This window comes from Bos grunniens, chromosome 25 (assembly GCF_055505025.1).
Source record: "Bos grunniens cultivar Pamir isolate PY7600 chromosome 25, Bosgru_T2T1.0, whole genome shotgun sequence".
NCBI lineage: Eukaryota > Metazoa > Chordata > Mammalia > Artiodactyla > Bovidae > Bos > Bos grunniens.
In genome coordinates this window covers 980,720-992,780 of record NC_141189.1, presented here as the reverse complement: position 1 = coordinate 992,780, position 12,061 = coordinate 980,720, and the positions used below count along the sequence as shown (strand labels likewise).

Genomic DNA, 12,061 nt, shown 5'->3' with positions numbered 1-12,061 from the left:
CCAGGGTGCGGAGAGCCGGGCACAGGGCCCTGGTCTGTGCGTCTCGTTTCATGGTTTTCCCTGAACTTTATTTCTCTATAGCACATGCTTTAAAGAAGCTTTACTGAAACACGACTCGCACGCCGCACAGCTGCTCTTTTAAGTGCACTTCAGCCAAGCTGTCCCGTCGTCAGCTCTAGAGCTTTCCCATCACTTCAGGTGGAACCCGGCCCTCTGCTCCACCCCTGTCCCGGGCCTGAGCCCCCGCCCGCGTCCTTCCCCCTTGTGAGGCCGGTGACACCCACCGTGCGGCCGGACCCGGTCATGGGGGCGTGCACAGCTCTGGGAGTGCGGGAGCCCTGCCGAGGCTCGCTGCGGGGGTGTCCTTCCCAGACAACCCCTGGGCCACCGGGGCAGCAAGGCGGCCTCCGTTCCTGGAGGGGACGTCGGAAGGCTCTGACTGTAACTTCCAGGATTCTGCCAGGCTTCCCCTCCTGGCCACGCCGCAGGCCCTTCCCTGCCCTTCCCCACCTTGGGGGCCGTTGCAGAACCAGGTGTGACCTCCGGGCTCTGGGCTGGCCCCCTGCTGTCACTGGCGTGGGCTGCTTCCTTTGTCGGGGTTTCACAGAGGCGGGTTCGCGGCCCTCAGAGACAGTGAAGACGTTTCTCGCAGGTTGTCCTGACTTTGCTCGTGGTGGTTTTCACGGTGGAAACTTTCAGATTTTGAAGTGATCAAGTTTATCAGCCTTGCCTTTGTGGTTTCAGGGTTTACTGCACACCGAGATAGGCCTGCGTTGCCCTCAGTTATTTTTACTCGGAGCAGCCTGATCTTTGCTGCTCACACACCGCGCCCCTCGCCCTTCTAGTCTACGGTTTGGTGGCTTTCGTGAATTCTCAGGGCTGTGTGACCACCGCCATGATCTAATTTGAGAAGGTTTTCATATCCTCAAATGAGCCCGCACCCACTGGGGCCCCTGCCGGCCCCCGTCCTGGGCCCGCCGAGAGAGGGGCCCTGCCTCCCCGCGGCGGGCCTGTCTGCTCTGGGTGCTTCGTGTCGGTGGCTTCACCGTGTGGTTCCAGGCCCCCTCCCTCTTCTCGCTGAGCATTGATTTCTAGACTCATCCCTGCTGTCGGGGCGTCAGCACTTGACTTGTCACCGCGAGGTCACGCGGTCGCGTGGGGGCCACAGCTTGTCCGCCCCTCACCAGCTGCACGCCTGGCTCGTCTTGTTTTCCCAGGCCTCGGGGTGACCGCCTGACGTCTGAGGGTCGGCGGGCTCTGCCCACCACAGCGCCCCAGCCTGCCGGCAGCACGCGAGGACTGCAGCCCCTCCGCGGCTCGGTCTGGCCTCAGCCCTCCTCGGGCGTGCGGGCGTCTCCTCGCGGTGTCGGCCCCACCTCCCTGGGGATCAGTGATGCTGAGTGCTGCTCATGTGCTTCCTGGCCATCTGTGCATCTTCTTTGGAGCAATGTTCATTCAGATCCTTTGCCCACTTTAAAAACAGATTGTCTTTTGATTACTGAGTCAGGAGATGTGATCACTAAGCGCTTTAGATTCTGGACACAAAACCCTGCGAACAGATTTAGTGTTTGCAAGTAATTCTTCTCGTTCTGTGGGTTGTGTTTTAACTTTCATGTTGAAATGGTATTTTTAAAATGAAAAAGTATGGTTTATATTTTTAAGGAGCTATCTATAATTTTTTAAATCATTGAGGGGCGATGCATATAAAATCCATTTTAAAGTGAGCACGGTGGGACATATATATGCTGGAATATTACTTGGCCCTAAAATAGAATAAAAGAACGCCACTTACAGCTACATCGACGAACCTAGAGGTTATCCTACCAAGCAAAGTAAGTCAGACAAAGACGAATGCCGTATGATACCACTTACAGGCGGAATCTACAATATGACACAAATGAATCTCTACGAAACCGAGAGGAGCTCACGGGCGTGGAGGACAGGCTGTGGCTGCCAGGAGGGAGTGGGCTGGGGAAGGGGTGGGGGTCCGGGGTCGGCACGTGCACTCTAGTGCCGCAGAGTGTTAAGCACCGTCCTGCCGTGCCGCTTGGGGGCTCTGCTCAACGGCAGAGTACAGATGCAGGCACGTCTGTGCCTTACCGCTGCGTCAGAAAGCAGTGCAGTGCTGTAGATCACCTGGACTTCAGTAAAGTGAATTTTTAAAAAGTGAATAATCCGGAGGCAGGAACGTGCAGTGGGGAAAGGAGAGTCTTCTTCTATGAAAGGTGCTGGGAGAACTGGGCGGCCCACACCGCGGGTCACACCGTGTACAAAAAGTGAGTCAAAATGAATCAAAGACCTAAATGTTTAAGACCCCAAACCATACAGCCCAAACCGTTCACAAGCTCTTGGCTGTCAGTCTCAGCAATATTGTTCTGGGTCTGCCTCCTCAGGCAGGCTATAAGAGCAAAGATAAACAGATGGGACCGCAGCAAATGAAAATGCTTTTGCACAAAAAGAAAACTATCAACAAAGTGAAAAGCCCACCTACTGAATGGTAGCGATGTTTGTAGATGATGCGTGTGTTAAGGGCTATTGCACAAAATGTACAGAGAACTCATACAACTCAGTATCAAAAAGAAAAAACAGAAAGTGTCCAGTTAGAAACGGGCGGAGGACCTGGACAGACGCGTCTCTAAGGACACACAGCTCATCACCAGGTGCATGAAAAGACGCTCAGCGCCAGCGTAGAAACGCTGATCCAAAAATCAAAACAAAAAAAAGAAACGCTGATCCAGACTGTGCTGAGGTGCCCCCTCACGGTGCCAGGAGTGGCCTTTGTTAAGAGTCTGCGGATAACGGGGGCTCGCCTGGCGGCCCAGCGGTTAAGACCCCACGCTTCCAGGGCAGGGGCCGTGGGTTCCATCCCCGGTAGGGGAACTACTGAGATCCCACGTGCCACGTGGCCAAGAAAAAAAGATTCTATAAATAACAAATGTGGAGAAAAGAGCGCCTTCTGCACTGCTGGTGGGAATGTGAACTGGTGCAGCCGCTGTGGAGAACGGCGTGGAGTTTCCTCAGAAAATGAAAAAGACACCCACCTACCTTATGATCCAGCAGCCCCACCAGGATGAGGGCTCCCCTGGTGGCTCAGGCGGCAAAGAACACACCCACAGCGCTTCATTCCTGGGTCGGGGAGATTCCCTGCAGAAGGGAACGGCTGCCCACTCCACTGTGGCTGGAGAATTCCATGGACAGAGCAGCCTGGTGGGTACAATCCCACTAGAACATTTTTAATCAAAAGGATATATGTACTCACGTGTTCCCTGCAGCATGAGTTATAATAGCCAAGATGTGGGAGCGTCTACAGGTGACTTGATAAGGAAGATGTGTATTTATACCACGGAATATTCCTAAGCCAGAAGAGTGGCATTTTACAATCTGCAACAACAGGGGTGGGCCTGGAGGGTCTTATGCTAAGAGAAACCTGTCAGACACGGGAAGACGAGTCTGATCTCACTCCCCTGTGGAATCTGAAAAAGACTCCGACTGACAGGCACGGGGACAGGCAGGTGGTTGCCGGAGGGCAGGGCTGGGGGAACAGGAGACTGAGGCGCCGATTCCACCCTAGGACAGATAAGTCACGGGCTGAACGGCAGCGCACGGTCCCCAGCCCCGTAACCGGCGTCCCACGACCCGAACAAGAACACCAGGTCTCACGCCTGAAACCAGCTCTGTACGTCAGCCTCCCAGCTGCGAAAAGCAGATAAAGCACGTCCACAATCCAGTTCAGCCGTCGCCTCCAGCTGCCAGCACATCTGTGGTCCTCAGCTCGGGGAGCCCCTTCCTGAGACCCCAGGGCGGCTCTCCTGTCTGGATTCGCCCGTCCGGGACATTGCACAGCAACGCGGCCCTCGGCTGTCTCAGGACCTGGGACGGCTGCTTCTCAGGAGCCTCGTGTTTTTAAGGCTCATACCCCTTTTCCCTTTCCTGATGGGGTCCTTAGAAGCACAGGAGTCTTAAGTTCCGGTGAACTTCTGTTGATTTTTTTTTTTTTGTTCCTTGTGGTTTTGCTGTCGCCTCTAAGAAACCTTGGGCTTATCTGATAGCTTTAAGAAGCCTGAGAGAAACCTAAGGGCTTCCCTGGCGGCTCAGCTGGTAAAGAATCGCCTGCGATGCAGGAGACCTGGGCTCGATCCCTGGGTTGGGACGATGCCCTGGAGAAGGGAAAGGCTACCCACTCCAGTATTTTGGCTTGGAGAATTCCACGGACTGTATGGTCCACGGGGTCGCACAGAGTTGGACGTGAGAGCGACTTGGCACACTAAGAAACCATTCCCAACCCCAAATCCTGAAGATTTCCTTCCATATTTCCCTTGAGTCATGTTTTAAATCACCCTGTGATTTTCATCCATCTTTTTTAGCTGTTCCGCGTGGTCTACAGGGTCTTAGTTCCCCAACTAGGGATCAAACTGCCCCCTCCACTGGAAGCTGGACTGCCAGGGAATTCCCTTCGTCTACTATTTTGATTGCTTAACTTTGGAAATTCAGCCTCTCATGAAGTTGGAGTTTTGTTTTGCTGAAAGGCATACCCCCTCTTCTCCAACGGTTTCCAGTTTCTCATTGGTTATCAACCCCCATCGATCTGAGACGTTACCACTTCTGTGTACCAGCTCGTCCTGCTAAACCTGTTGATACTGGACATTAGATCCCGTTGGATCTGCTTCTGGACCTGTGAGGTTTTCTTGTTGGCACAGTTTGACTCGGTAGCTTTATAATAGGCTTTAATGTCTGCTAGGAAGCGTCTTCCTTCTCACAATTTTCTTCTGCTTGTTAGCTTTAAAGTGAACTTCAGAATCATTCTAGCTCTTGAAAATTCTATTCCTGGTTTTCTTTTTTGAGAATTGCTAAAAGTAGATCAACATAAGGAGACGGCTTTCTGTCTCCCTCACCCAGAGCTGGCGTGTCTGTTCAGCGTCTGCTCTGCTCCCGGGGGTGCTCGGGGGCTTCTCTGTGGAGCCTGAGGGCCCTCACCCCGCTGGCCCTCAGCGATGACGTCCGGCTGCTGTCCTCAGCCGGCCTTGGGCCAGGCGGGAGCTCTGTGCGGAGAAGCCTCTGCTTTGAGGACCCCACGTTGGTCCCAGCCTTCGCTGAAGGGCCTCATCGTTTTGTGGCTCTTGCCGGTCATCCTGTGCACCCTCGGCCGGACGGTCCTCGATGCCCTGACTGAGAGGGTGGGCTTGGAGCCCCGGGGACCTGTGCCACCCCTGGCCCTTGAGGCCCTGCGGGAAGCCCCCCGCACCAACACCAAGGGCTTCCCCTCTGGCTCACCCAGCTCACTCCACCTCAGGGCCTTCGCTCGTGCTATTTCCATGCCCAGACTCCCCGCACACCGGCTGCTCCAAAGACCCCCGTCGCCCCCACCCCACAGGGCACCCTGTCTGCATCCCGCAGGCTCGTTCTCTGCTTGCAGTGCCCTGCCTGGTCTCTGCAGCCTGGCCGCCTCACAGGACGTGGGCTTCCGGGCTGGTCTGGCCTCTGTGCCCCGGGACCCGTGGGATCAGATGTGGGGCGGGGGCGGGGCCTCCCACCTGAGGGGCCCTTTCTGGGGGGCCGGGGCCCCACCGCCCGCGGGGAAGGGCAGTGCCCAGCTCCCCCACCCCGTGGCCAGCCCCCCTGCCCCAGGTCAGCTGTGGCTCGGGGCCCTGACACCGTCTCTCTTGCAGTTCATGGCCTCCCGTGGGAACGCCATCGCCAGAGCCACGTTCGAGTCCAGAGTGCCCCCCTTCTACTACCGGCCCTCGGCCTCCGACTGCCCGTGAGTACACAGGGGCCCGTCCGCGCCGCTGCTCCGCGCCGGCCTGTGTCCAGGAGCCCTATCCAGGCGCCTCCCGCTTCATTTTGGTTCCTGGCGTGGTGGCGGTGGCGGGCAGGGTGGGGACAGCTGGCCTGGGCTCCCGGGCGGTACAGGTCCCCGCGGGAACCTCAGCCTGGGTCCAGGGGTCCTTGTGGCACCTCCGGCCGTCTGGAGGGCTTGCTGGGCGGCCGCTCCTGCATGCGGCCCACCTGGCTCGGTGCCCAGGACATGGACACGGGGAGGGTCAGGGGCATGACCCCACACGATCCTAGTCACCAACCTCTCTGAGCCTCAGGTTCCCTGTCTGCCCACCCCGTGGGCACTCCTGGGCTCCACTGGGTTCCCAAAGGTTCCGGAGGTCAGGGGAGGTGTTTGGGGTGAGGTTGGGACCCCAGCCCCTGGGGGAGGCCCCCATGTCGGGCTCTGCACCAGCTTGGAGAGGAAGGCCCTGTGACGAGGCTCCTCTTGGACTGTCCCTCTCTTGGGATGGACGGCAGGGCCGCAGCCTGCCCTCAGCCCAGGCCCCCGCGTCCGGCCCCACCCCTGGGCGGCACCTCCTCCTTGGTGCTCAGTGCTATCGCCCCGACTCACTTGGTGAACCCCACACCCCGGGGACCCTGCCCGCGACACCGGGACCCGGGCTGCATGCAGGGCTCGTGTGTTCCTAGCTCTGCGCAGATGAGGGCTGGGAGATGAGGGGGCTGCTGGCTGCCACAGCAGGCTTGGGAGCGGTGACCCACCTGAGGCGGGTGTTCAGCACCACCAGTTCAGACCCCGCTTGACAGGTGGGGAGCCAGGGGCTGACCTCACTCTGCACACCGCGTCCAGCCCTTCAAGCCCTCGTGGGCAGGGCCCCTTGCTCGGCCCCGCCCCTCCTGGCGCCCCCGACCCGGCCGCTCTGCCCGGCTGTGAGTCTGCAGGTCAGCAGCTCTCCTGCGGTCAGCCCACCTGCACGCATGGCTGCGTCCCCACTGAGCCGGCGCCACGGACAGAGTCCCACGGGCCTGGTCCCTGCAAGGTGCCCCGGCAGGGCCGTGTGGTCAAGGCCTCTCGGCTGACCTGGCGGCCCCAGCGGGAGGGTGCTCTGAATCCCAGTGGGCCCCACTTTCGGGAAACCTCTACTGGGTGCAGGCTCACAGGAGCCGAGCCCACTCCATTCCCCAGACGCAGGTGCTTGGGTCTGCCGGGAGGGATGGGTCCTGGGAGAGGCCCCTCACTGGGCTGGTATCAACAAGGGAACCTGACCAGGCAGCCATGAGACCAGGAGGGTATGGGGGCTGACAGCTGAGCTCACCATGGAGGCCACGCAGCAGTGGAGGGAGTGTGGATGCCCATGTGCACTGTGGAGTGCCGTGCAGGGGTGCACGGGGCGTGTGAATGCCCGTGTTTGGTGTGGAGTGCACCTCCAGCTATATCCACTTAGTGGAGGGGCTGCAGCAGCCTCCCACAGGCAAAGGCTCTGGGGTGCCATTGGGATGAAATAGGTGGTGAGTCAGGAGGCCAGAGTCTGGCCCGAGTGGGGTCTCTGGACCCGGGGCCCTCCCCGCCCCCTGCCGTCTGGGGAAAGGGAGGATCAGGTCCCAGGGAGGCGGTCAGTTGTAGCAGCAGGCCCGTGACCCAGAGCGGCTGGGGACCCAGCTCCCTTCCCGTGTCCCTGGTGCCTGACCTCGGGTTTGGGGGAGGTCAGGCCAGCACCCCGTTTGGCCTCTGTTGGAAGCTGGCCCCTCCTGCTTCCCATGTGAGTGGGGCGGGCTGGGACCCCTGCTCCTGGCAGCCATGGCCTGGGGTGCCCCCCTCAGTGGGTGAGCCTGGCCCGCCTGCTTGTCAGAAGTTCACCTGGGCAGCTCTGGCCAGTGTCACCCAGCACGTGCCCTCTCTTCTCAGACTCCTGCGGGAGCAGTGGATCCGGGCCAAGTATGAGCGGCAGGAGTTCGCCCACCCCGAGCGGCAGGAGCCCTACTCTGCAGGTGAGGCTGCCCGCAGCTGGGCGTCCGCCCCCGCCCCCCGCCCCCACCCCCCAGAGCTGGAGCAGGGCCCCAAGGAACCTGGGCGGCCGCTTCAGTGTCTGGGCCCGTGTCTGTCCACCGGCCCTCAACACCGGCTGGCTGACCTGGCCGCAAGGGCCCTACAGCTGCTCACAGCTCCGCCCTGAACCTGCCCGAGGGTGGGGCTGCCCAGGGCCCTCTGGGGGCTGTGCCTTTGCCCCCCGCAGGGCGGGTGGGGCTGTCCGCAGGGGTGTGGACAGGCCTGGGGCCCAGGTGGGCCTGGAGAGGGTGGGCCAGGCCCCGGGGGCTTGGTCAGCACAGGGGCTTCTGCTGCTTTGACGGGGGCCCGGCCCCCACACAGTCTGTCGGCCGAGGGGCTCTGCGTGCGCCCCGCTCCTGCCTGGCAGGCCCTTGCAGGACTGGCTTGTGGCCTTGACTCAGCTGCCCGAGAGCCTCGAGCTCGTGGGCGCAGCTCCCTGTTCAGCCCCAGGACTCACACTCGTCCTGCCTGAGGCCCCGGGACGCTCACCCCACAGCCCGTCTCCCGTCTCCCAGGTACAAACCCCTCAGGGGTCTGGAATGTGTGGCGTGTGGCCTCGGTTCAGAGGCAGAGGCAGGGTGTCGTCTGTTCCTGCATCAGGATCTCTGGCTGTGAGGGTGCAGCCCAGCGGGCGTCAGGCAGACAGGAGGGTGGGCTCGCAGTGGCGCTGGCTCCAGGCCCAGCCTGACCCCAGAGCTCAGTCAGCGGTCAGTGCCCTGAGGACGCGGCCCGTTTCCCCTGGTTCCGCCTCGGGTGGCAGCAGCCCCCCAGAGGAGGCTTCCCTGCGGCAGCTCCAGACTTCCCGCCTGGGCTGGGAACACCCTCGCCTCCCACTTCCCCCGGCTGCCAGGAGGCGCGCTGGGCACGGTGTGGGCCTCGTGGGGGACAGCTCCCACCAGGCATCAGCTCCTCTGCGGGAGGCCACCCCCCTTTCTCCGAGCACTCGGCCCCGAGTAGGGAGGCCCTGGCCTAGGCTGCGTCTCTGCCCCCGGGCTCAGGGCAGTGAGCCCTGGCCAGGCTTTCTTCTCTTTTCTTCAAAGCCAGCACCCCCCAGAGTGTAAATGCCACCGCCTCGAGCCCTGAGAATCCAAGCCTGTGGTCCCCCAGCCCCCTCGCCCAGTGGAGCTCTGGGTGCCCTGAGATTCTCAGAAGTGTCCCGGGGGTGCAGGACCCCATGGGAGCCCTCTGCAAGCCCCCTTGGGGCAAAGCCCCCTCAGGGTACCGTGGGGAGGTGCCTAGCACTGCCCTGAGTGTGGCCCTGAGTAGCCTGTCTTGTGGTCACGGTAGGGCTTCCCTTTCCAAGCCTGCCTCCCCAGGTCTCCCGGGGAGAGAGTGGTGGCTAAGGACACCCAGGGCACGGCTCCCCACAGCTGCCCACCTGGCTGGCCGGAGACCCTGAGACTGGAGCCCTGCCCGCACTGTGCCGCATGGAGGGGGCTAGGCCCGAAGCCCCCAGTGTCCTGCCCCCGGCCCCCACCCACACCTCCCCGTGCCCCTGTCTCTCCCCAGCCCTCGCCTCCCTGCAGTCCAGAGCGGTGGAGCAGCTGCCCCGGCCGGTTGTCTTCCTCAAGGTGCAGCCCCCTGCGAGGAGCGCCGGGGTTCCCGGGGGCCTCTCCCACGCACGGGGGGCCGACACACCCATGGCCGCCAGGAAGGGGGCCCGCGGCCCAGAGGGAGGGCGCATGGGCTGAGCCGGGCAACCTGAGCAGCTGCATGGGCAGCGTGTGGGGTCTGCAGCGGGTGGATGCCGCACGTTCCAGGATCCAGGGACCCGAGCGCGAGGTGGGGTGGGCATCATCCCGCCCAGAAGCCACCATGGACAAGGTGCCCGTGAGGACAGAGGCACAGGGGTGACTTCCCGGGTCACGGTTGGCATTCCCTGGGACGCTGACGTGCCCCCGTCAGGCAGGGACCCCAGCATGAGGCCGCGGCTGTGGGCAGGACCGCAGGCGCCAGCCCGGCTCGATGGCTCTGCTGTGGCGGCAGGCGAGGCAGTAGGTGCCCCCATGCTGCTCTTGGCCAAGGTCCGGGTGTGGGAGGCACTTGCCCTGAGATAATGTGGCAGAGATACGGGGTGCCTGGGCCAGGCCGTGCCTCCCGCTGCCCACAGGCCCCTCGGCCAGCTGACCCCAGGTCCCGGCTGCTCCTGGCTCTGTCCCCAGACCGTCCCCGCCTGCACCGAGCCTCAAAGGCCGCTTTTCACAGGCAACAGGGCCCCTGTTGTCTCGAGGGCCGCCTGTCACAGCATGCCCGGAGTCACAGGTCCAGCCCCTCGGAGACCGAGGCCCCAGGGCCGCGGGGACGTGTGTGTTGAGCTCGACGAGAGGCTGCACAGTGCTTGTCCCCTCGGGGGACGGTCAGCCGGGGAGCTGGCTCCCGTGTGTCATCCCTGGGGTGGGCAGCACTGGAGCCCAGAGCCCCTGCCCGCATCCTGGCTGCTCCGCACAGGGCTTGCTGAGAGGGGTGGCTGCTGAGCGGGGGGCAGCCCGGCTCCTCCAGTGGCCCTGCGTGGGGCACGCAGCTGGCACTCAGTAAATGCTGAGTGAACCCTGTGGCCTCTGCCCTGGCACTGGCCAGCTTTTTGGGAGCAGATGGTCATGCCGCACGCAGCCGGGGCCCTAGTGTGGGCTGGGAGTGGGTGCTGCTCGGGGCCCCTGGGCTGGGCCTACTGGTGGGCGGGTGGCCGGGGGCCCGGCTTGGAGCCCAGGGCGTGCTGGGTGGCGGTGCCCGTGGCAGGGCCTGGGCTGCTGCATCCTGCGTCACGGGGCAGGGGTGCAGAGAGAGCGTGGCTTGGCCGCGGGCTTCAAACTGTGGCCTGAGAGCCACCCATGACCCCGGGGGCATCGGAGGCTGGCGAGTGCCCACCCGGAAACACCGTGGCCACACCACACACCCAAACCCAGGCCTCCTGGCGGCTCACTGCTGGGCCTGGGGGCCCGTCCCGTTGGGCTGGCCGCGGCAGGTCAGCGGGGTTGGGGTGACCGGCTGGAGCTCCATCGGGGCCACAGCAGGGATGCCCCAGCCCAGGCCGGCCGAGGTGCTGCTGCCCCCTGGTGGGCCTGGCCAGCAGCTGCACGCTCGCTGGCCAGCGGCCTCGGACAGGACTCCTGCCGGCCTCAGCCGCATCCTCGGCAGAGGGGTGACCACAGGACGGTCCTGGAGACCCGTGTGGGGCCACGAGACCGCTGAGTGCGTGTTTGGCTGGCCGTGTCTCGTGTGGACAGGGTGCTGGCTGGGACCATCCTCGCAGAAGAGCTGTTCCTCGGGCGCTGCTCTCTGTAGCTGACTCAGGGTCGGGGAGGCCGGCAAGGGGGAGCCTCGCCCTGGTGGAGCGCTCGTTTAGTCAGCACACGTGCCAGGCTTGAGCTGGGGGCGTGGTGGTGGCCCTGTCCTCCGGCACACACGGGGCACCAGTGCTGTGTGCAGGGCATGGGGGTGGGCCTGTCCCAGGCTCCAAGGCGGCAGGGGCTCTCCGAGTCGTGGGGGGTGGGCGGGGGCCCCACCTGGCCTGTCGCACTGCAGACTGAGAGGGCCAGCGGCCCCAATGCCAGGAGGCCGCCTTTTTATAGATGTCTGGAGCGCAGAGAAACGCCCCGTGTCCGTGGTGTCCAGGGTGGGCGGCGGGCAGGGAGCTGGAGGCTCCGGGGTCAGCACCTCGCCACGGTGTCCCGACTGGGACAGCTGCAGCCTGCGGTCATGGCCAGCAGAGGGCAGCACCGGGCACGGCCGGCTCAGAGGGCCAGCTGGGGGCCCTGACCTGTGACACTCACCTGGGGGCCCAGTTCTGACCTGTGATGCTCACATGGGGGCCGTGACCTGAGACACCCACACGGGGGCCCGGCCCTGACCTGTGACACCCACACGGGGGCCCAGCTCTGACCTGTGACGCTCACATGGGGGCCCCGACCTGTGACGCTCACCCAGGGGCCCAGAACAGGCAAAGGGGAAAGAAAGGGCAAGAGGGGTCGGGGCGGACGCAGCCCCTGTTGTCCGTCTCCCCCGCCGGCCGCTGTGGCCCTGACCCCAGTCTGTACCTCAGAGCCACATGACAGAGCCCGGGCCCGGAGGTCAGGGCCGGCTCCCCGGGTCTTGGCCGAGGCCGTCGTGGCATCGTGTGTCCGAACTCGCCTCTCACCCCGCCCCGTCTCTCTGGGCCCGTGGTGCCCTCGCGTCTGGGTGTTTGGCCACCGCCAGGCCCAGGCCCGCAGAACCTGTGGGCGCCACGTGCCTCCCGCCCAC

At 63.2% G+C, this 12,061-nt stretch overlaps 1 protein-coding gene across 12 annotated transcripts in view; it reads left to right on the top strand.

Moving 5' to 3' along the window:
* ADAP1 (ArfGAP with dual PH domains 1) overlaps nucleotides 1–12,061 on the top strand; it is a 42,035-nt gene that overhangs the window by 24,147 nt on the left and 5,827 nt on the right. For all 12 annotated transcript variants that reach the window (XM_086376887.1, XM_086376889.1, XM_086376883.1 and 9 more), the window contains 2 exons: nucleotides 5,667–5,758; nucleotides 7,682–7,764. In XM_086376887.1, the coding sequence (XP_086233013.1) occupies nucleotides 5,670–5,758; nucleotides 7,682–7,764 (172 nt within the window). In that variant the 5' untranslated portion in view covers nucleotides 5,667–5,669. The remainder of the gene's footprint in view (nucleotides 1–5,666; nucleotides 5,759–7,681; nucleotides 7,765–12,061) is intronic.